General features: G+C 44.2%; 1 protein-coding gene across 1 annotated transcript; it reads right to left on the reverse strand.

Moving 5' to 3' along the window:
- Nucleotides 1-7,068: 7,068 nt before the first annotated feature.
- On the reverse strand, nucleotides 7,069-14,241 carry LOC117051855 (cytochrome P450 2H2-like). The gene is made up of 9 exons (XM_033158552.1): nucleotides 14,028-14,241; nucleotides 13,698-13,860; nucleotides 12,253-12,402; nucleotides 10,527-10,687; nucleotides 10,078-10,254; nucleotides 9,307-9,448; nucleotides 8,170-8,357; nucleotides 7,503-7,644; nucleotides 7,069-7,281 (listed from the first exon to the last, which is right to left on the reverse strand). The coding sequence occupies exons 1-9, from the start codon at nucleotides 14,202-14,204 to the stop codon at nucleotides 7,100-7,102; spliced, it is 1,482 nt and encodes a 493-aa protein (XP_033014443.1). The 5' UTR covers nucleotides 14,205-14,241; the 3' UTR covers nucleotides 7,069-7,099.
- Between the last annotated feature and the right edge of the window lie 9,642 nt (nucleotides 14,242-23,883).

Consider the following 23,883-nt stretch of genomic DNA (forward strand, 5'->3'; position numbering starts at 1 on the left):
TGTCTGTTATTGCTTCTTTTTTGTACACTGCTTAGAAATATTTTAAATATATTAAGCAGTATACAATTACAGAATCAAATAATGGCAAATACTTGGCAGTACATGTGTAAAGGATCTAGGGGTCTTAGTAGACCGCAAGCTTAACATGAGTCAACAGTGTGATACAGCAGCCCAAAAAAGAAATGAGATTCTAGGCTGCATCAACAGAAGTCTTGTGTCCAGATCAAGGGAAGTAATAGTCCCACTCTATTCTGCCTTAGTCAGACCATACCTTGAGTCCTGTGTCCAGTTCTGGGCAACACAATTTAAGAAGGGTGTTGACAAGCTGGAATGTGTGAAGAAGAGGGTGATCAAGATGATCAAGGGTCTGGAAACCAAGCCTTATGCAGAATGGTTGAAGGAGTTGGGTATGTTGAGACTGCAGAAGAGGAGACTAAGAGGAAATATGATAGCTTTCTTCCAATATCTGAAGTGCTGCCATATGGAAGATGGAGCAAGCGTGTTTTCTCCAGCTCTGGAGGGTAGGACTCAAACTAATGGATTAAAGTTACAAGAAAGGAGATTCTGCCAAAATATCAGAGAGAACTTTCTGAGATAAGAGCTGTTCAACAGTGGAATGGATTTGGAGAGGTTTGGACTAGATAACCCTCAGGGTCTCTTCCACCACTGATTCTATGAAATCAAATCCTGTTTCATTTCAATTGCACTGACTTCCATTTCGGAATCTGAGTGCTTTTAACAAATGGGCTTCTGCCATTCTACTTTTGCTGTGATTGTGTGTGATGTATGTCATGTGTGTGTGTTTGTGGTTTTACTTCTATTAATGTTTAATTGTTTTATGCCATTCTTATTTTATCTGAAAGCTGCCTTGAGTCCCTGTCAGGGAGGAAAGCTGGGGTATAAGTAAATTGTTGTTGTTGTTGTTGTTGTTGTTGTTGTTGTTGTTGTTAATAATAATAATACAGTGGTACCCCGCAAGACGAATGCCTTGCACAACGAAAAACTCGCAAAACGAAAGGGTTTTGCGATTTTTGGGTTGACTCGCGAGACGAATTCGTCTATGGCCGTGCTTCGCCAGACGAATTCGTCTTGCGCAGTACCACTGTAAGCCGGCAGGAGGCGCGCCGCGCCGCGTTTTAAAGCTGCAGCGAGCGTACAGCAGTGATGCTATTCGCTCGCTGCAGCCTTAAAACGCGGCGCGGCGCGGCTCTGGTGCCAGTCTGTACATGCGCAGTCGACCCAGGATGGCGATCGGCCGGCACCCCTTCCGACCGGAGCCGCGCCGCGCTGCGTTTTAAAGCTGCAGCGAGCGAACAGCAGCGCTGCAGCCTTAAAACGCGGAGCGGAGCGGCTCCGGTGCTGGTCGGAAGGGGCGCCGGCCGGTCGCACCTGCCATCTTGGGTCGGCCCAGGATGGCGATTGGCCGGCACCCCTTCCGACTGGCCGATCGTGCCCGCCATCTTGGGTGGACATGCGCATATACAGACATGCGCAGTTGACCCAAGATGGCGGGCGTGATCGGCCGGCGCCCCCGGACTTTTCCCCCCATAGGAACGCATTAATTAAATTTTAATGCATTCCTATGGGAAACGGTGCCTCGCAAGACGAAATTTCCGCAAGATGAAAAGTCTTGCGGAAATAATTAATTTCGTCTTGCGAGGCACCACTGTAATAACTTTCTCCAGCTCTACAATTTCCTTTAGGAGGTGAGGCAAACAGAATCACACATAGTACAGTGGTACCTCGGGTTACAGACACTTCAGGTTACAGACGCTTCAGGTTACAGACTCTGCTAACCCAGAAATAGTACCTCGGGTTATGAACTTTGCTTCAGGATGAGAACAGAAATCATGCGGAGGCGGTGACAGCGGGAGGCCCCATTAGCTAAAGTGGTACCTCAGTTTAAGAACAGTTTCAGGTTAAGAATGGACCTCCAGAACGAATTAAGTTCTTAACGTGTGGTACCACTGTATTCCAAGGGCAATTGCACCAATGATTCATATAGAATCATAGAATCATAGAGTTGGAAGTGACCACAACGGCCATCCAGTCCAACCCCCTGCCAAGCAGGAAACACCATCAAAGCATTTCTGACAAAGCATATATTTATAGAATCATATTAATCAAGGGAGATGGGGCATGTTCACACTTTCTTGTGTTCCTGTTTCGTACTCTTTTTCTCACATCTAGCAATGATTGCTCCACTTTCATTTTCTCATGTTCTTTAGTGGCAGGGAACAAAAAAGATACCGAAATTTCTATTATACGTTTAAATCTTTATTTCAACCATCAATCAAGCTTTCTGCTTTGCTTTAAACAATTTAATAATTACTTTCTTTTGTTTCTTCAGCAACAGAAGGCAGTACTCCAAAATCTTTAGTCTTTGGATTGCTTTTCTTTAACATGATGGCAATGAACCTTTGTTGTATGGAAGTCACGGTTGTTCTCAGAACTGGATTTTTTGTTGTTGTTGTTGTTGTTGTTGTTATTGTCACTGATATGGTGTCTCCCTTTCCAAATTTTTCTCCAGCTATAGATGAAGTGGGGCATCACCTGCCATTTCTGAACTAAGCTTTGTTGCCTGGAATTTAAGATTGCTCTCTGGACTGGTGCTTTTTTGTGGGTGTATTCTGCAACATACCATTTATGCAATAATAATGCATTCCCGAGGGATTTATACTGGACTACCCACCCGACATTCCACTTCATTAGTAATTCTCCAACGTTTTCCCAATGCAACTGCATGATTGCTGCCAAGAGGGGCACACTTGTGCAATAACACAACAAAAGCAAGATATAAAGCAATGCTCCACAACATTTGTCATGTGAAAAGGCCCGGGATGGTGTGTGGTTTTTTTTTATTATTATTATTTGGTTTTTCAAATGAAAATGTTACAGAGATATATCAAATATTAATCATAAAAACAAGATTCCAAGGAATCTCCTGGACTTCCATCCTCTCCTTTGTGGGTGCTATTATTAATCATTTCTTCCCACATCTTTTATGATGATCCACATCTTTTACATCTCCACTGTGTCCAGAATTCACCCTTAAACTACAAGAGATATTCCAACCCTGTTAACAATTTTAACTGTTTACAATGGTCTTTAAGATAAGTTATAAATATTCCCCATTCCTTATTGAAATTTTGGTCTTCCTGATTTCTGATTCTTCCAGTCATTTTAGCCATTTCAGCATAGTCCATCAACATCATCTGCCATTCTTTTCTGGTAGGAACTTTATCTTCTTTCCAACTCTGGGACAATAACATCCGTGCAGCTGTGGTTGCATAGATAAATAGTCTTTTCTGATCCCTTGGAATTTCGGCTCCTAAAAGGAAGACTTCAGGTTTTTTAGCAAAAGTTGGAGATGACCTGTTCCTCCAGATCAGCGGCACAGCAATGGGCACCCGCATGGCTCCACAGTATGCCAACATCTTCATGGCAGATTTGGAACAATGCTTCCTAAACTCCTACCCACTCAAACCTCTCTTGTACCTGCAATACATTGACAATATCTTTATTATCTGTACACATGGTCAGCAGACCCTGGACACCTTCCACCAGACATTCAATGACTTTCACCCCACCATCAACCTAACAATGAACCAATCTATGCAAGAAATAAATTTTCTGGACACTACTATAAAAATACAGGATGGGCGCATAGGCACCACCTTATACCGAAAACCAACTCACCAACAAACATATCTACATGCTTCCAGCTACCATCCCAAACAATCAATTGTATATAGCCAGGCTCTACGTTACAGCCATATCTGTTCCAACTCTACAGATAGGGATTCTCACCTAAGAGATCTACCGCAAACCTTTTGGGAACTAAAATATGTGCCTGATGAAGTTAAACAACAGATCAACAAAGCCAGACTGATACCCAGAGAGAACTTGCTGCAAGACAGACCCAAAAGAGAAAATAACAGAACACTCCTAGTAATCATATACAGCTCTCAAGTTAAAACTTCATCATCGGAGATTTACAACCTCTCCTAGACAATGAGAGTTCTCTTTCCCAAGCTCTGGGAGGAATACCTTTCATTGCCTACCGACAGCCACCCAATCTTAAACAATTCCTCACCCACAATAATACAGCAAGCAGACTTAACATGGACACTGGTACCAGAGCCTGCAATAAACCCAGATGCCAACTTGGCTGCCACATGCACCAAGACAACACAATCACTGGACCCAACAATATCAAACATACCATCTCAGGCCTATTTTATTGCTCATCTTCTAACATTGTGTATGCAATGAAATGCCAGCAGTGCCCTTCAGCTCTCTATATTGGGCAAACAGGCCAAACCCTACGACAAAGGATAAATGGACACAAATCTGACATCAGGAATCACAAGACAGAGAAACCAGTAGGGGAACACTTCAATCTCCCAGGACATTCAGTACAGAATCTCAAAGCAGCTGTCTTATTACAAAAGAATTTCAGAAACAGACTTGAAAGAGAAGTTGCTGAATTACAACTTATCACTAAACTGAAAACCTGGTCTTAATAGAGATATTGGATGCCTCTCATTACATATGCTAATCATCTGCATACTATCCCTTGCTTTTTCCTGTAAGACTAATTGCAGTCGTCAACAGGTTTACCATACACATTGAGTCAATCCCCCATCTCCTACTATCCTCCTGAAAGAAACCCCACCCCACCCTCCCACTATATAAAAGGGTCTGGTGACTTCTGTCTCAGTGTATCTGAAGTGTGCATGCACACGAAAGCTCATACCAAGAACAAACTTAGTTGGTCTCTAAGGTGCTACCTGACAATTTTTTTATATACTGTCATTCCACCTCATATGATAGAAGGGGCCTTCTTTTTCCTTACATTTCCAGCATACAATTGAACATGTTTTATATATTTTGGCTCATTTACCAGGAGTTAAATAACATTGGCTCATTATTTTCATATAATATTCTTTCAACGTATAGCATGAATTTTAAATCCCAATTTCATAACTTCTCCCAAGCTGTAAGTTGTATATTATACCCAAAGTCTCTCGCCCAGTGTATCATTACTGATTTGACCTGTTTGTCTTTTGTATAACATTCTAGTACTGATTTATACATTTTTGGAAGTAATTTTGTTTTATTCTCTAGCAGCTTTTTCAACTTTAGAGATTTCATTACAAAAAAAACTTTCTTTTTGTCCACCTTAAATATATCATTTATTTGATGGCAGTTAATAATTCTCTTATATCTTCCAACCTTATCAATTTCAATTGATGTTCTACTTCCATTAACAGGTCTTTATACGTTGCCCAATCATTTTTCATATTCAGTTTTTTTTAAGGATATTGCTTCTATTGGGGAGGGCCACCAAGGTGTTTTTTGCTCTAATAAATTTTTTATATTCTCCCCATATGTACTTCAGAAACCAATTTTCTTACAACATGATTCAAGAAAACTATTTACTTTCACCATTTCATACCACAAATAAGCATGCCAATCATATCTATTGTCATGAACTTCCAGGTCTAAAACACTAGTATCTAGCAGGGGAAGGAGCCAAGAAGAATAAAATATAAATTGTTGGTAGACTCTAAAGACAGAGGCAGATTCTCCCTGTCAGATTTAAGATATGAGGTGTCCTGTCTATGCTGGCTAAGGGAATGGATATTATTTAAAAATACTGATATCTTACACCTGGAAAAGTCCCAGGGTTTTAGCAGGAGACTGAGGGACAGGCACATCTTGCAAAAACAAAATACGAATGCCTGTAAGTGTTTGCAGGAGCAAACAGTACTGAAAGCATGATCCCATATAAACACCCCAATTGCACTATGAGCACTGATCATGAACAGTCCTCAGTAAAAATGATGTCTGTGTCAGGAGGTCCTGCACACGAGTAGGCATCCGGTAGAGACCCATGCCCAACTGGCAAGTTCCCTCCCTCCTGGTCAGTCGTTTGGAAGTTTCAAAAGCTTTCTCCAGCCCGAACATCACAGCGACAGATACCAAGAGGCATCAGCACACTTTAGGATCAACAGAGTATAGCCAGTCAATGTTCAGACTCAGTAGCACAGCATTTTGGCTAAACTACTTTATTTACATATAATACATTCTAACTCAGCTCCTTCCTCATCAGCATCAAACAGGAAAGAGAAGGGACAAAGGACAATAGTCCCACATCACATAACACAGTAATACAAACATCATGTCACCGTCACTTCCCACAATGTGGAATGAAAACATACACTGTCATGTGATATGAACAATCCCATGACTGCAGCATAGGGAATGAATCATAACAGTCTGGAGGGGCCATTCCATGATTCCTATCCCTAAATCCTTCCATTATCATTTGACTTGCTCTAAGGAAGGACATTTTTGCCTTTGTATCTCCTATTTTCTTTGACTTAGAATGCATATGTATACTAAGACAGAACACTGAGTCTATATGTACAAGAGCTTCCACCTAATTCCCTTCTGGAATTCCTTTAAGGTTAAGACTTGGTTTACATTGTGGATTATCAAGCTCCTTAAAGGTAAAGGAACCCATGACCATTAGGTCCAGTCGTGTCCGACTCTGGAGTTGTGGCACTCATCTTGCGTTACTGGCCGAGAGAACCGGCGTACAGCTTCTGGGTCATGTAGCCAGCATGACAAAGCCGCTTCTGGCGAACCAGAGCAGCGCACGAAATCAAGCTCCTTATGTAAGTCCAAGTTCTTCTCATTTGCCTGATTGAGTTTCAAATTTAATACCTGAACTTTTCCCCCTAAGTGAACTACCTCAGTTGTCATTTCTTTGATATTCAAATTATGAAGTTCACCTTCAGTTTCAAGATCTTTGCTTTCTTCTCCTGGGTAATAATTCACTTACCTTTTTCTACCATGAGAACAATCAGAAACAGAAGAAATTCAGAATGGGCAGATTCTTTTTATATTGAGATCTATGCATAAGGCAATATAGTCGTAGAGATTTTCAAAGCAGTTATTCAGACCTTCATTGTGTCAATATTATCAACAAATCAGAGAGAAAGAAGGAGTTCAGATTAAGAAGAGACACACACAAGGGAGAGGCACCCAAGTCCCTCAGACATCTCAGCTCTCTTGTGTCAAGGACCATTCACCGTGGAACCACGCAAAGTTGATAACGCCGTGGAGCATATCCATTACTTTCCACTTCTGGTGCAATGTCTATTTCTTCCCGCTGCTCAAGCGTTTTCAGATGGAAGTTTTGCAACAGCGTTGTGAGGAATACGAAGATCTCCATACGGGCCAAACTTTCACCAGGGCACGCTCTTTTTCCTGGAAAAGAAAGAAACAGGAGTTCCATTTATATATACACGGTGAGTCCTAACCCAATATTTCCCAGGCCATACAATCCAACATTTTTTGCTCTTCTTTTGCATCCCCCTCTCTTTCAAACTACAGATCCTTAGATTCCCCCTAACGTTAAGTTAAGCCAAGCCAGCCCTCCCATTCGCCCCCTCTCTCCATTCTGGACGCATAAAACAGAGGTCCATCACCTGCTGAGAATGGCAGAAAAGCATCCACCTTCTTTAAGGCCCCGTTTTCATTCAGGAAGTGGCCAGGATTGAACTTCCTGGGTGTCTCGTAGTACTGGGAGCTCTTCATGATGGATGACAGCAAAGGAATAACAGTGGTGCCCTGTAGAGGAAAGGCAGAGACACTGGAGGCAACGGTTACTGCAAGCGACCCAGTTCAGATATTTCCTCTTTAGCCTGCCTTTATCACTAATTCAAATCCCTTTAGGACTGGACAATTCTCTGCTGATTAGGAGATGGTGCCTTCCACAGGTAATCATTTAATTTATTTGAATCACTACATGTGGCCTGGGAAGAGTCTGATGGCTTGGCAGGAGCCAGGGACATACAGTGGTACCTTCGTACTTTGAAACCGGTCAAAAACTTTAACAGTTACAGAACTATACAGGGAAACAAGCTTCTATTGGAGCCCTGATAGAGGTTCAGTTAAAATGTTGCAGCCCTTGCCCTGGATAGCTGCAGGATTCCACCTCTCTAGTTCGAGAGTTGAGTATAAACGAAACAATCTCTCATTCTCCAGCACAGAAGCTGTGAATGTGTAGGAACAGTTCTCACCATAATGACCTTGCCCTAAGCTGCAGGCGTAAATCTGAACTAATATTTCTGTTAGCCACACGGCTCACTTTACCTTAGGAATGGTGAACCCTCGGAAATGTGCTTCCTGGGTGACTAAACGAGGAGGTGCCACTGCGGAGAGGTCTAGAAACCGATGAATCTCATTGATGAAGGCCTCCGTGTAGGGCATCTGAATCCGGTCCTCATAGGAGGGACTGCGGTTCCTCCCAATGACCCGCTCAATCTCCTCTTGCATGTTTGCTATAAACAATACTGTGGGATTAGAACTAACAGGCCTTTAGGAATTGTTAGATATAGTTATAGGAGGAGGAACCATGGCTCAGTAGTTTAGAGGTTTTTAAAACCCTACACCTATTTAATATCGAGGCAGCATAGAAAGTATGAGCAAATAGGACCTCCTGCATTGCATGTAGAAGGTTTGTTCTCTGGCTTCTCCAGTTAACAGAAGAATGTAGAAGGAGATGGAAAGGACCATTCTTGCATGTAGTCAGGGAGCAGGAGAGGCCTACAGACAGTTGCACATGGCAAAGGAAGGTGTGCTCTGCAACAGTGTGGAGGCAGGGGAAGTAGAGGAGTGGAGTGTTGCCCTCAGTGCCATTTTTATAGAAAAACAGGTCCTGGAACGCACCATGTTCTCTTAGAATGGCAATGGTGGCCACCTGAGAAGTGCCAGAACTGAGAAGAAGAAGAAGAAGAGTTTGGATTTGATATCCCGCTTTTCACTACCCGAAGGAGTCTCAAAGCGGCTAACAATCTCCTTTCCCTTCCTCCCCCACAACAAACACTCTGTGAGGTGAGTGGGGCTGAGAGACTTCAGAGAAGTGTGACTAGCCCAAGGTCACCCAGCAGCTGCATGTGGAGGAGTGGAGACGCGAACCCGGTTCCCCAGATAACGAGTCTACCGCTCTTAACCACTACACCACACTGGCTCTCTGAGTTCCTGTGAGTTCGCCCTGGAATAAAAACACTGGTTGCCCTCCTCCAATATTTTCTTCAAGTTGGTTCCTATAAGTCCCAGTGTGATCATAGGAAGGAACAGGCGTTCTGACCCAGTTGAAGTGAGAAGATCCTATGAGTTAGAGCTGGAAAAAGAGAGTCCTGGTTTATTTAGCAAGAGAAGAACCCATCAGCCATCCAAACAGACAGGAAACAAGAGTGGCCGAGACAGATTTGACCTTGGTTTTTTTACCTTCCATTTCTGGGTATCGCAGGAGGACAAGAAGCCCCTGTATGATGGTGTTGCTAGTTGTATCTGTCCCTGCAATGAATAGGCTGAGAACTGTAGCAACCAAGTTTTCATGAATGAATTCTGAAGCTGGGTTTGTTTTCTCCTGACACCGGAAGAAGAAGAGGAAGAAGAAGAAGAAGAAGAAGAAGAAGAAGAAGAAGAAGAAGAAGAAGAAGAAGAAGAAGAAGAAGAGGAGGAGCAGTGTTATCAAACCTGGGGCTAATTAGTACATATACAGAAAGTTTTTATGGAAGGCTGACGGGCAAGATTTCCTTTCCAATCTGATTCAAAGTATCACAGGATAGACTGGTAAAAAATAATGCTGAGTTACTGAGGTATGAGAAGCAGCATCCTGCTGGCCCATCTTGTCCAGCATCCTGTTCTCACAATGACCAACCAGATGCCAATGGGAAGCTCACAAGCCCAGGAACCAGGTGAAACTACAGCAAGTGGACAACCGTGCAGGTAGAACCTAGCCATTGAGCAGGGAAGGTGTTAATTCAAAGAGCGATGGCAGGTGTTTGGGGGCATATATAGGATGTTCTGCTGGTTCCCCAGTTGTGTCTTCTACAAAAGAAATGAGAGCTAGGGAGAGCTTGGCAGATCCCAGGGAATCATGGAATTGTAAGGTTGGAAGGGACCACAAAGGTCCTCAAGTGACAGGGGAGAAGAGGAAGACACAACAATGTCAGAAAACAATAGTATTAGCATACAAATCCAAAATACTCCTACCTGCTCCATTTTGGCCAGGAAGCAGTCAATGAAGTCCCGAGGGCAATTTGGATCAAAGGACTCCTGGTGCATCTTGACCCTCTGAGAGATGAAGTTTGTTAACATATTCACGTACCTGGGCAATTTTTGCTGAGGCCCAGGCAGGATCCGCATTAAACTTGGGAAAAAATTGCAGATCTGTGAAGAAAAAGGACATCCGACCCATCAAGACCTACCCTTCCTTATTGACATGCATCCCCTGGTCTGGACCTTAATATTCAGCTCCTGAACTATGTCCCGTCCTCCAGAAGCAAAATGAGCAATTAAGCTTTCAAAAAATATAGGCAGAGGCAGCTGAGGGCATTGACCAGCTCACACTCTTCTTTACTTCCTGTAGTTATACAGGAAGCAGCCTGTGACATCCAAGAGACCGTTTTTAGGACTTGCACGCCCTCCCACCACTTCCTTACCTGTACCCAGGTGGACAACAGAGCTGATGTGACTTTCTTCATCGTGTCAAGTAAAAAGATGAAGTCTTTGTCCTCATATTCAAACCGGTTGCCAAAAACAATAGAGCAGATAACGTTAGAGATAGCATGACGGAGGTGAGTGGTTGGATCAAATGGGTGCCCTGTGGAGGGGGAAAGGGGTACAGCTGGAGTGTGTATTTACTGGGTAGCTTCTGAGGCCTGTGTCTGCCATATCTAGTTTTGCATGCTGCAGACAGTGCCAGCCTCCTTTTTACTTAACTTTTCATAAAACCATTCAGAGACAATATTTAGTACATGCATATCCCGCTTTCCAAACCCAAGGTATTCCCCAGAAATAGTTCCTTAAGCGAATGTTCACATAATGTGCTGAAAAATTCCATTCTTTCCTATGTGATCATTTCTGATCTGTGACTTGTCTGATGTCTCTGGCCCCCACCCCTCCATAGTTTCTTCTTGAAATGGCTGCAGCTAACCAGAAAAAGAGAGAGAAAGCAAAAGCGGATTTGTCCAATCCTTACTACTCTCTGATTTATCTGATCACTCTCCCTCCCTCCGACCCTGCATGGTTTCTGCTGGAAAATGGCTGCTGCAGAGTGGGCTGTTCAGATATCTGCATCAGTCCAGTACAGTACATAACAAGGTTGTGAGATAACCAGCCTCATATAACCAACATGAATAAGTCTAATTAACACATGAAGGGGTTAAGACCATAGAGTAAGCTTTTCTGCCAGGCTTACCTTACCCTGGTATCCTTCAAATGTATTGGAGAAAATGATCTTGTGGCTAGCCTTGAAACACCTTAGTTTATTGTTGTTTCAAGCATCATGGTCATAGTGACTAGTCTTAAAGTAAGAGTCAATGGCCAGTCTGGTTGATTTCTGTATGTGAAAAGGGTGGGGCACCATCTTGGTCTTTTACTCATGCATCGAAATGTCTTGGACTGGTAATGTTTTCCTTTCCTTCCTCTGTAATTTGTGCTAGTAGCTTTGCAAAAAAAAAAAAAAGCCTTGGCAAACCTCTCAACCATTTATCCCACAGAAATGAGCAGCTTGCAAATAAATGCTGTTATAGATTTCTAAACCCTAGAAATTATTAAATGGTAGGATATTGATTATTTGGGATATGAAGGGAGAAGTACAAGCTGCAGAGGGATTCCAGGGCTAACCTATGCAAATTGACCTGGCCAAGCCAGGCCCTTAAGAAATAATACAGGGCCATTGAGAGCTATTAGCAATGCAAGAGAACTGCCTCCCCACCCCTTGCCTTGAGGTGTGAACAGAGACTGGGGGGGGGTATGGGCAGTGGGCAGGGTAACTGGGTGTGAGGTGACAGGACAAGGGAGACTTCAGCAAGAGATGCTGAGGAGAAGAAGAAGGAAGAAGGAAGACTGGGATCCATTTGGGCAGGCCCCTCTTAAAAGGATCAAGCTGCAAGATCTGGACTTCCTTAAAGCTACAACGGTCTCCACTGTGTCTCAAATCTCCAAAGGAACACAGAAGATGATGGAAGGATTATGAGTGCCAGCCCAGATTCAGAAAAAGAATCAAAAGGCAAACATGTTGTATGTGGGAAATTCAACAAATCTGAGCAAAATTCCATTTTGTTTTCTTACAAAAAAGAGCAATCCTTCTCTTGGCCACTGTGGCAATATTAAACCTTTTCACCCTGTTGAGGGAAAGCATAGATGAGCGGCAAGAACATTCACCTTCCGTTTTCCGCAGCACTTGCACCAGGAACTGGGCCTCCTCCTGGATCCGCTCCTCAATGGATCTCTTCCCCATCCCAAAGTTCTTCAGTGTTATGAGGGAGAAGCGACGGAGCTGCCTCCACCGTTCCCCGTTGGTTTCAACCATTCCTGGAAATGGAGAGACGCACCACAGATCAGAGAAGGCAACATGGAAAAGAGCAGAAGAGTAAAATGAGAGAATGAAAGGTGTAGCGGAGCAGTAAAATAAGAGAAATAAAGGAGATGAAAGTGAATTGGGGGTAGATTAAGAATGGAAAGTTTTGGGAGACTTTTGGCCTTGGAAACCTTTTTCTCTTGTTCCCCCCCCCCCCCGCCAGCTGCAGCTCCATCCACCAGTGTCATGATCATCCTTGAAAAGTTCCCCCTATGGGGGAATGCAGTTTTCAGGCTGAAAAGGGTTCTCCACTTCTGAGCTACAAGGTCAGAGAATTTGCTGCCTGCTATGAAAGTGTCTCTTTGCGGCCAACATACATTGTTTGTGTGCAGTTGTTAATAGAATGAATCTCATAGAACAGTGGCTCCCAATTCGGAGTTCTGGGACCACTGGAGGTCCACGGAACGTACCCAGGGAGACTGCGGCTCCATCCCTTGCCTCCCCCCAAACTAATTTAATGCCATTTTGGCATGGTATCATAAGAAATATTATGGACTGTTTTGGCGCTGTGCAATTTTTCAATATATTGGCCAGAATCAGTTTTGAAATCACACTGAAATAATCATTTTGACCTGGCAATGTGCAGCAATATACCAATAACGCTGCTGATCTTGATTGCCTCACGCTGAAGGAAAACAAGGCAGCCGATTGCGAGGCTCTGCCTTCCCCTCATGCTGATGGAGAACAGGGCAGATGATCGCCTTCACTTCAAGGCACTGTAGCACTAACCTTTCTCAGCTAGTTGATATCTGTTATCCAGAGTAAACCAAGTCCTGTAGTGCTATCCCTGGAGATGGCACAACCGAACAAGACAAATTCATGCCTGCAGCTCTCGTTGGACTGCTCGTGATTTTTTAAGCCTCACCCTTGTCTCCCATCATTCCCGGCACATTCACAAAGCCAGAAAGGGATAATAGGAAGAAAAGGAACATAGGAATCTGCCTTAGATACATAGAATTGGAAGGGATCCCCCTGGTCTTCTAGTCCAGCCCCCTGCAATGCAGGAATGCCTTCCACCGGCTAGAGACCCTTTGGTCCATCTAACTCAGCAAACTGACTGGCAACTGCTCTCCAGGGTCTCGAGCAAATGCCAAAGACTGCAGCTGGGACATTCTGCATGCAAAAGCAGATACTCCACCACAACCCTTCCTGAACTACCCTGAGGTTTAGGGGTCTAGGGTGGTATACAGATTGGTTAATTAATTAATTAAAAGTCTTCCTCTAACATTGCAAGCCAAATTTCTCCCACCGTATTTCGAAAAGGTTTCATCCAAGGCCTGTATTCGTCCCCTTCCTCCAAATGTTTCTGCATTATCTACAAGTGCTTCCTTGATGACTTGATAACCGCACAGCACCACAATTGGCCGGGAGCCCATGTAGACAGTGAAGACTGGACCATACCACTCGTGGAGCTGCCAAGAGATAAAACATTCAATCAATCAACCATGCCTCAGGACGGGGATCCCTGCATGGGGTCATATGGTTCGCACCCCCTCAAAATTGTGATCCTTGGGACATGGCCCCCATGTCTCTCCCCCCCCCCCCAAAAAAACGCTACGCAGCAGAGACCCACACTCACCTTCTTAAAAGACTTGACGATGTCCCGAATATTCAACTGTAGCAAGTTGCCCAGCAAAGGCAATGGGGTGGGACCCGGGGGCAATTTGCCCTTTGTGGCATCTCTCTTCAGGATTAGAATAAGCAGGAAGGTGATGCAGGAGACCAATAAGAAGGGCAACACTCCAAAGAGGTCCATTTGGGAGCTGACGACCCTCGTTGACTTTGCAGCTCCTGGTACTTTGGTTCTGCAAAGAAGAGGATGGGCATCCCAAGCACTGCCCATAAATCCAAGGAGCCTCCCCCTCACCCCCCGCACAGAAATAGACTATTTTTTCTGTAAAAGTGCAAGCAGAAAGAATAAAAACCTGTAATTCAGGGGAATTTCGACTTGCACAAGCATTTCTCTGGGCAATGCTGCTAGAAAGTTACATGCCCCCATGGGACTCTCCCTCCCTGTCCATGAATGAGGAAGGAAGATTAGAAAGATTAGAGACTCAAGATGCCTGCAGCATCTCAGTATTATGGAGGACAGAGTCAGAACTTTAAGTCTGTGCAAATGAAGTGGATTAAAGTACCAAATCCACTTTAAAAAGAGGGAGTGGTCCTTTTTGCAGTTTGGAAAGCAACTGGGAAATGCATTGCAAAGTGTGGGATGAATCAACATTGTCGGGAAGGTGTGTGAAGGCTTTGAAATCAAAACAGGATGCATGCTCATTGGCATATAGCCAACCCCTATTTTTACCCATGTGTTCCCTATGAAAATTCAACAACTTTGGCGGATCCTCTAAAAACGCTGAACAATTTTGGCTGTCCTCCCCCCCCCCCCCAAAAAAAAATCTAACTCCTTTCCTTGAATGGCTGGCTGGAACCTGAATGAAAAAAGGTTTATCTAAGGCATTATCAACAATGTCATTTATGAGATGAGGCCACCAGAACTGTACACAGTATTCTTAATACAGTGAATCAATTTTATTTTCATTTCGTAATAGTGCCTAGCTTGAAATTTGCCTCCTTCACAGCCACCACACCCTGAATCAACATCTTCATGGAACTGCCTACAGTGACCCCAAGATCTCATTCCTGATCTGTCACTGTCGGTTCAGACCCTATGAGGATATATGTGAAATTAATATCTCATTGCCCAAGCATGCATCTTTTTATGCTTGTTGACTATTTTTCAACCACCGCCTTCTTCACCCACTGCTTCTTTGTCTGAGATGTTATCATTTCACCCAAGCCCTTTCAGTGCCTGCGGTCTAGTGGAAGTCATACCAGATTGCCCCAACTTGTGATGAGCAGATTGCCTAAACATAGGTGATGAGCAGGCTTTGGGTTACAACCAGTGTTTTTCATAACTGTCCAGAAGCAAAGGGCCTTGACTCCGAGGCACTGCATCTGTTTTCATGCAAAAGGCCCCAGGTTCAATCTCCAGGAGCCAGTGTGGTGTAGTGCTTAAGAGCAGTAGACTCGTAATCTGAGGAACCGGGTTCGCTTCTCTGCTCCTCCACATGCAGCTGCTGGGTAACCTTGGGCTAGTCACACTTCTTTTAAATCTCTCAGCCCCACTCACCTCACAGAGTGTTTGTTGTGGGGGAGGAAGGGAAAGGAGAATGTTAGCCGCTTTGAGACTCCTTCAGGTAGTGATAAAGCGGGATATCAAATCCAAACTCTTCTTCTTCTTCTTCTCTTCTGGTATGGCAGGAATAGACCTCTTGCTTCCCAAAACCCATCATAGAGTTGGAAGAGACCACAAGGGCCATCCAGTCCATCCCCCTGCCAAGCAGGAAACAGAGCCTGCTGGATCAGGCCAAAGGGGGCCCATCCAGGCCAGCATTGTCTTCTCACACTGGCCAACCAGATGCCTCAAAAGGGAAAACTAAGCAGGACCTGAGCACAAGAACATCATCCCTGTCACTTCCAGCAACTGATATTCAGAAACATTGCTACCTCCAACTATGGAGGCAGTTCATAGACCTCCTGGCTAGTAGCCATCAATAGTCCTCTCTTCCATGAATTTGTTTAATCTTCTTTTAAATCCAACCAGGTTGGTGGCCATCCCTGCCTTCTGACGGAATGAGTTCCATAGTTTGAGTAGGTGTTGCATAAAGAAAGACTTTCTTTTACCTGTCCCGAAGGGTCCAAGATTCAACTTCATTGGATGTTCATAAATTCTAGTGTCATGAGAGAGGGAGGAAAACATCTCTCTATCCCCCTTCTCTATTCCATGTCATTTTATAAACTTCCATCATGTCACGTCTTGCACACCTTTTCTCTGAAAAACCCCACTACATCTTTTCTTCATGGGGGGACTCGCTCCATCCCCATAATCTTTCTGGTTGCCCTTTTCCAGGCAGAAGACCCTCCCATAAGATGTCAAGGAGATAAAGAACTACATAACTTTTAAGAGAATCTGAAGGCAGCCCTGGATAGGGAAGTTTTTAATGTTTGATGTTTTACTATTTTTATATATGCCGTAAGCCGCCCAGAGTGGTTGGGGAAACCCAAGGAAACCCAGCCAAACGGCAGGATATAAATAATAAAATTATTGCATGGACAGGCGGAGTCCCCTGAACCCTGGGCGACCCCCGAGCGGAATAATGACACACAACAACGTGCTATGGGATTAAAATTGGCCATAACTGTATTAAGATTCAGGTGTAGGCAGACCTTGGCTCAGGCATTGGGCATTTATCCTTCCCAGCCCCCAGCCGGGGATCTGGGAAACTTCAGGGTTATCCAGAATGTGTGGGGATTGGGCTAGCTCTGGAGAACATATGTTCAAGCAGAGAGCCCGCCCCCCCCCCCCCGTTTGCAGCCACTGGTGGGGGAGAGCAATGACCTCTCGGCGTATGGACAATGCCTCCCCCCAATACCCCTTTAACAGGGAACCCTGTTATCGCCGCCACACTGGAGAGTCACCGTCCCTCCCCCCCTCATTTAGGAAGATGACTAAAGGATTCCGCCCAAGGCCTGAAACTGCCAAATTTGTGACGAATTGCTACGGGAAAGGCGAAACCTGCCAATGCAGGGAAATTCCTTTCCGACCCCTCAACAGCGGCCTTGACATAGTAGCGCCTGCATGCCTGTGTGCCTGTGGAAAAAAGGTTAACCTGTAAAGTAAGTGTTAATTGAGGGTGTGGAGGGTGGGAGAAGCTCTGGAGCCGACTGCTGCTTCTCAGGTAAGCTACACACTCTATTGTGTGGGCTGGGTAGTCCCTCCCCTTACCTGGCCAATCGCTTGGCAACGCCTCCCCCAGGCGGGATTGGACAGTTAACTGGGCAGGCGGAGACCCCAGGTATCCCTTCTGGGGGAGGGCGCAGCCAGCCAAACTACCAGGTGTCACCCAGGAATTCAGGGGGCTGCGCACGACCACGCAAACGTCACCCCCCATTTAATGTGGGGAGTGGTCGTTGTTGTTGTTGTTGTTGTTGTTGTTATTTCTGAGTCTTTTCCAACTATACATTATGGTTTGTAGCTAAGGTAACCAGAACTGCATAAAAACGTCTGTGTGCTCGGGCCTACAAGTAAATTTTGCAAAATCAGAAGCTATGTGCTTCAACACCCCTCCCCACACCCAAAAAGAACTCACTAATATCACCAAAATAAAACTTTGTCATACCAAGTTCAGATACCCAGGAGTACAAATAACCAGAAACCTCAATAAATTATACCTCCATAACTACAAGCCCCTGTGGTGACAAATAAACACAGACCTAAAGAGATGGAACAACATGAATTACACTCTCTCAGACAAAATAGCCATGATCAAAATGATCACACTTCCAAAACTAACGTACCTATTCCAAACCCTCCCAATCTGGATTCCCCAAACCCAACTCCACAGATGGTAGAGAAAACTACACTCCTTTATCTTCTCACACAAAAAACCAAGAATAAGCCCCAAATACCTGCACCTCCCCACCTCAGAAGGAGGATGGGGAATCCCTAACATAGAAACATACTACATTGCCAACCAAATACGCCATATAATCCCATATATACTAGAAGATGACAATGGACACACCTAGAGAGGGACACAATTGAAAATACCTGCACCACAGCATACCACCTCCTCCCAAACAAACTAAGGAAAATCCCCACAACACTTAACAGGTACACATAGACCATGCTCAAAGCATGGAAAACAGTAATAGGCAAACTATCCCCAACCCCATCCCCACTAATCCCCCTGGCATACCACCCATTATTCCACCACAAAACCTCCAGATTAAAACCTGGCAAACCAAAGGCTTATATCGCTTAATAGACTTCTATAAAAACAACAAACCTTTGTCAACACAAGAAATACAAGACAAACTAGAAGACACCCAAATGCCCTGGTTAACACATCACCAATTACATGCCTTCTTAAACAATCCAGTAGTAAAATCAGCAGCAACTAGGCCCCCGACAACCTTTGAAAACCTCATCCTAACAATGAAGGGACACGGCAGAGGGATGGTATCCGCAATATACAATATACTACTCCAAAATCCCACGAACTCCCTAGACACAATCAAAAAACAATGGGAGGATGACATGAGATTAACCCCACTCAATGGACCAGAATGTGGTCTAAACCCCCCTTTAAGATGACTTCCGGCGGCGACGCCATTGCGGGTGGTCGTGGGCTGCTTCGGCTGCGAAGCGCCCAGTCCATCCCGGGGGTTGGAGCCCCGCTACCGCAAAGCGGGGCTCCGGTGGGGTGCGGGAAGAGCGTCCCGCACCCTGGGCTCCCCGGCTGTGCCCATTGTGGCTCCGAACCCTTCCCTCGCTCCCCCTGTAAAGGGGGAGTGGGGGTGAAGGGACGACGGAGCCGGGCTATAGGGGACATGCCCCAACCGGGATGTAAATGCGGCGACAAATCCTGTGATGAGCGTCTAAGTTCTACCTGTCTTTAATGATCTGAAAGAACCCGGTGGTTGTGAGTACTTGATTGGCTTTTATATCTTTGGAACGATCCAGGGGGAAGAGGAAAGGGAGCCTGCCTTCCTCCCTTCGGGAGAGAAAGAAAATAACCAGTTTAAGTGACTGCTGCTACAATAATGGATACAAAGTGTTTGGAATTTGGAAACTGAGACTGCTGAGATTTCCCTCTGGGGATTAAGTGGGCAGAAAATATCTCCATTTAAAGTTTTGGTCTTTATGCTCTGGCTTCAGAAAAAATGGCGATGGAAAATCTGGACTGATGTGGGAAACAATTGAAACAAAGGAAGGAAGAGACAGGAACTGTAATTTGACACTCACCCTCTCCCCCAAAATGCTGGACTTTGTGTTTGAACTTGTTTTGAATTCTGGACTAACGGATGAAGAAATGCTTACTGTCTTGAGGCTGGAACTGCTTAATCGGAAATTGCAAGTCTTGAGTGGGATTATAAATAAAAAAAATCAATTTTCCACAGAGGAGGCTTTTCAAAAGTTTTACACAATGGAAGAAAACCTTGGCAAAGAGTTAGAAGGGATGCTTGAAGGATGGTCTGAAATGGCTGGGCGACTCCGGGAAAAGGAACCGTTCTTTGGGGGTGGCAGTCCCGGAACGGCAAAATTTGCAATATCCAGACCCCGAGGTGGGAGCTCGGGGGCAAGGGACATAGAATTAAGATATCTACAAGAAGAAGAAGTTTGGTACAAAGAAGCGGAGGAGCCCAGAAGAGATGTGATGTGTATCCTGAAGCTCGATGCAAGGTTTGTTGTGAATGCTGCCTGGATCTGTGGACATTTGGGAAAAGAAGTCAACTGGAAGATTGGTTCCGGCGAAAGACAGAGAAAGACAATGGACAGAGGGGGTGTGGGGTGAAGTATTAAATGTAAAATTTAAATGGTCTGTTATGGTACCTGAAATCGGAGTGTGAAGGTTGTTAGTTATAAGTTTATCTTGAATAAGTAAGGGGATATTGGATCTTAAGTTTAAAAGCAGCATGATAAAGGACAGAAGAAATAAGTTTAGATTTTATAAGAATATTTTGATAAGATTTATGATATAATAGGATGATTAAGATAATTGTGTTATTTTTAATTGAAGTTAAATTCCTTTTTTTAGAGAAAAGCTGTTAAGAAAGTAAAATATGGATTTAAAACCGAAGGTGAAAAGGCAGGGGAAGTCAAATGTCAAGATTTGGAAATAGAAATTTTTTTTGTTAGGTGTACAAATAAGAAGAAGAATCCTGGCAATATATGTATTTGTATTTGTTTTGTATTTGTAGGTGTGGGTCTGGGTGTGTGTTGTATTATGAAAATGCTAATAAATTCTTCATAAAAAAAATAAAAAAATAAACCCCCCTTTAAATCCATATCAATGAAAAGAAAAGAACTCACTCTGAAACTCACCTACAGGTGGTACCCAACACCAAGTAAATTAGCATTAATACGCCCAGGAACCTCACCAAAATGCCGGAGAGGGTGCACCTCCACAGGCACATACCTCCACATGTGGTGGGAGTGCCCCAAAATCCAACTATTCTGGACAACAACCATACGAGAAATATATAAAATAACCAAGCAAGTAATAGAAATCACCCCAGAATTGGCCCTACTAAACATCTTCCAAGACAATAATGCCCACTTACACCACAAAGAACTCATAACCCACCTACTTTCAGTAGCCAGAAACATCATAACCAGACACCGGAGAGACCTGTCAGGAGTAAGTATGAATCAATGGTACCAAATAGTATGGGAAACAGCCTTACTAGAAAAATTAACCAATAAGCTGAAACTGGCACGGGGACAAATAGCAGAAGACACCTTCACCCTGATATGGCTCCCCTTTATCACATACACAGCCCAACAAGATAATGACAAAAACCCACCAACAGCATACAAATCAATATGGCTAAACTGATCCAAAACACCCACCCAGCCCACTCATACATGAAAACAAAGACCACCACAGCCAACCGCAAATGAACAACAACACCCTAAGCCATAGCTGTCAAGTTTCGGATTTGAAAATGAGGGATCAGCAGTCTCACCTATCCTGGGGACAGTCACATGTCAGTGGTGGGCGGAGTCAGAAGCAAAAGTGGGCGGAGCATCAATGTAAACTCCAAGCGGCCTCGGGCTTAGAGCGGAGCAAAGAGGAGGGCAGCCAGCAAAGAGGAGGGCAGCCATGTGCTCCGCGCGATGGAGCCCCATTGTCTTCTTGTCTGATCCCATCAAAACAGGACAGGAAGCAGCAGCTGCTCAAGGGCAGCCAGGCTCCGCCCACCAGCTAACCCTATTGGCCGGCTGAGGAGCTCGGCGGCAACGGATAGGGGCTGATGCAGGGGGAGGAATACACCCCCCTGTAAGCACGGGAAACGGCTCCCACTTGCTTTGAGGGCTGAGGCTTTTCTCTCCAAGTAGGCGAGGTCTTCCCACCCAGTCCCTGGCCAGCAGGGGAGGAGCTGCTTCCATTAAAAACGGGAAATTTAAGGGAAATAAAAAATAAGGGAGAGCAGCGGGAAACTGCTTAAAATAAGGGAGAATCCCGGGGAAAACGGGATACTTGACAGCACTGCCCTAAGCCAACCCCAACTTCTCTCACCACCAAAGGAACACAAGCGAACAACAGAGAACCTGCACAAGCAATGCTGACACCAAACCCCACATATATTAAGTAAAATAAAAACATCCTCACCCCACCCCATCTCCCCACCCCCTTTTCTTCCTAATGTCTCAACAAATGAAACAGATTTACAAAAATGATACATGGAAAAAATACGAGAGACATTGCACATACTTTGTAAATCAAGAATTTTTTTAATAAAAATACATTTAAAAAAAAATGTGTGGGGGGGGTCAGCATAGGCAAATGGTATGCAAATCTGTACCACAAGATTGTGTTCTAAGTATTTTAAGGACCTTGCCATGCCTCCAAAAAGGCCAAAGCCCCTGGGAGTGGAGGGAGGCCCTTTTCCCATCCTTTGGACGCCCTTGGAAATTCGACAAACCTGCTGCACCTGGAATTGGCAGCTGAATCGGACAGTTGGAAGAAGTACCATCGACCTTTGCCCTGCCAATAAAAAGCATGTCTAGCATGAGAGACTAGAGTGATGAAGAGCTCTTTCCAGGAGCTTTTCTCAAGGTAAGACTTTTGTAGGTGAGACAAGACTTTGTTTCGACCCTGGGTGATAAGAACCCGAAGGCTAAGATGCAGGGTGTATCAGAAGAAAGGTGAATTGGTATTGACATATATATTAGTAACTTTGTATTACTGCAACATTTTTACATGTAACTGTATTTTTGTAATAGTTTGTTTACGTTGTCTGTTATTGCTTTTATGTACACCGCTTAGAAATATTTTAAATATATTAAGCAGTATACAATTACAGAATCAAATAACGGCAAACACTTGGCATATCAGCAGTACACGTGAAAAGGATCAAAGGGTCTTAGTAGACTGCAAGCTTAACATGAGTCAACAGTGTGATGCAGCAGCCCAAAAAGCGAATGCGATTCTAGGCTGCATCAACAGAGATCTAGTGTCCAGATCAAGGGAAGTGATAGTCCCACTCTATTCTGCCTTAGTCAGACCATACCTGGAGTCCTATGTCCAATTCTGGGCACCACAATTTATGAAGGGTGTTGACAAGCTGGAATGTGTGAAGAGGAGGGTGACCAAGATGATCAAGGGTCTGGAAACCAAGCCTGGACTCCCCCCCCCCCAGATGAGCGGGGTACAAATAATAAATTTATTATTATTATTATTATTATTATTATTATTATTATTATTATTATTATCAGCATCAAACAGGAAAGAGAAAGGACAGAGGACAACAGTCCCACGTCACATAACACAGTAATACAAACATCCTGTATCCGTCACTTCCCACAATGTGGAATGAAAACATACACCGTCTGTTAGGATTTCACCCCCTCCCTTTGTGAGAATCGTATGACTTGTGGTCTGAGAGAAGGGGGAGGGAACTGAGTCTTTGATCTCTTATTTAGCTTCTCTGTGTCAGACTGGATGTGTGTGTGTTAGAGACAGGGTTTGTTCTGTAGATAAGATGTGTGGAAGAAACTTAGCCACACAGGCTGTGTATTTATGTATATAATGTAGCTTGTAGAAAATAAAGAAGAACTGTTTCAAGTTAACATAGCCAGCGCTTTATTCGACCTCTGAGTTAGTGAAGATCCTCATGACAGACAGTCCTGAGTCCAGTTATCCTGATTAAGCTGAAGGTGTTCCAGTCTTCTCGCCTGGCCCAGTCGGGGCACAAAGAGGGGCACAAGACGTGGATAGATCCTGGCTTAAATCAACACCGTCATGTGATATAAACAATCCCATGACTGCATCATGGGGAATAAATCCTAACAGTATGGAGGGGCCATTCAATGATTCCTACCCCTAAATCCTTTCATAATCATTTGCCTTGCTCTAAGGGAGGACATTTTTGCCTTTGTATCTCTTATTTTCTTTGACTTAGAATGCATATGTATACTAAGACACAACACTGAGTCTATATGTAGGAAAGGTAAAGGAACCCCTGACCATTAGGTCCAGTCGTGTCCGACTCTGGAGTTGTGGTGCTCATCTCGCGTTACTGGCCAAGAGAGCCAGTGTACAACTTCCGGGTCATGTGGCCAGCATGACAAAGCCGCTTCTGGCAAACCAGAGCAGCGCACGGAATCAAGCTCCTTTTCTCATTTGCCTGATTGAGTTTCAAATTTAATACCTGAATATTTCCCCCTAAGTGAACTGCCTCAGTTGTCATTTCTTTGATATTCAAATTATGAAGTTCACTTTCAGTTTCAAGATCTTTGCTTTCTTCCATTTACCTTTTTCTACCATGAGAACAATCTGAAACAGAAGAAATTCAGAACGGGCAGATTCCGTTTATATTGAGATCTATGCAGAAGTTTTTCTAGTGATACAGATTTTCAAAGCAGT

Source organism: Lacerta agilis, chromosome 8 (genome assembly GCF_009819535.1).
Source record: "Lacerta agilis isolate rLacAgi1 chromosome 8, rLacAgi1.pri, whole genome shotgun sequence".
Classification (NCBI taxonomy): domain Eukaryota; kingdom Metazoa; phylum Chordata; class Lepidosauria; order Squamata; family Lacertidae; genus Lacerta; species Lacerta agilis.

Excerpts from the sequence above, each read along its gene's own strand:
- LOC117051855 (XM_033158552.1), bottom strand. The coding sequence starts at position 14,204 with ATGGACCTCTTTGGAGTGTTGCCCTTCTTATTGGTCTCCTGCATCACC. Across the intron at positions 10,688-12,252 it reads AGTGCTGCGGAAAACGGAAG|GGCACCCATTTGATCCAACC; the intron begins GTGAATGTTCTT and ends CCCCCTCCACAG. Across the intron at positions 9,449-10,077 it reads TCCTGGCCAAAATGGAGCAG|GAGAAAACAAACCCAGCTTC; the intron begins GTAGGAGTATTT and ends TTCCGGTGTCAG.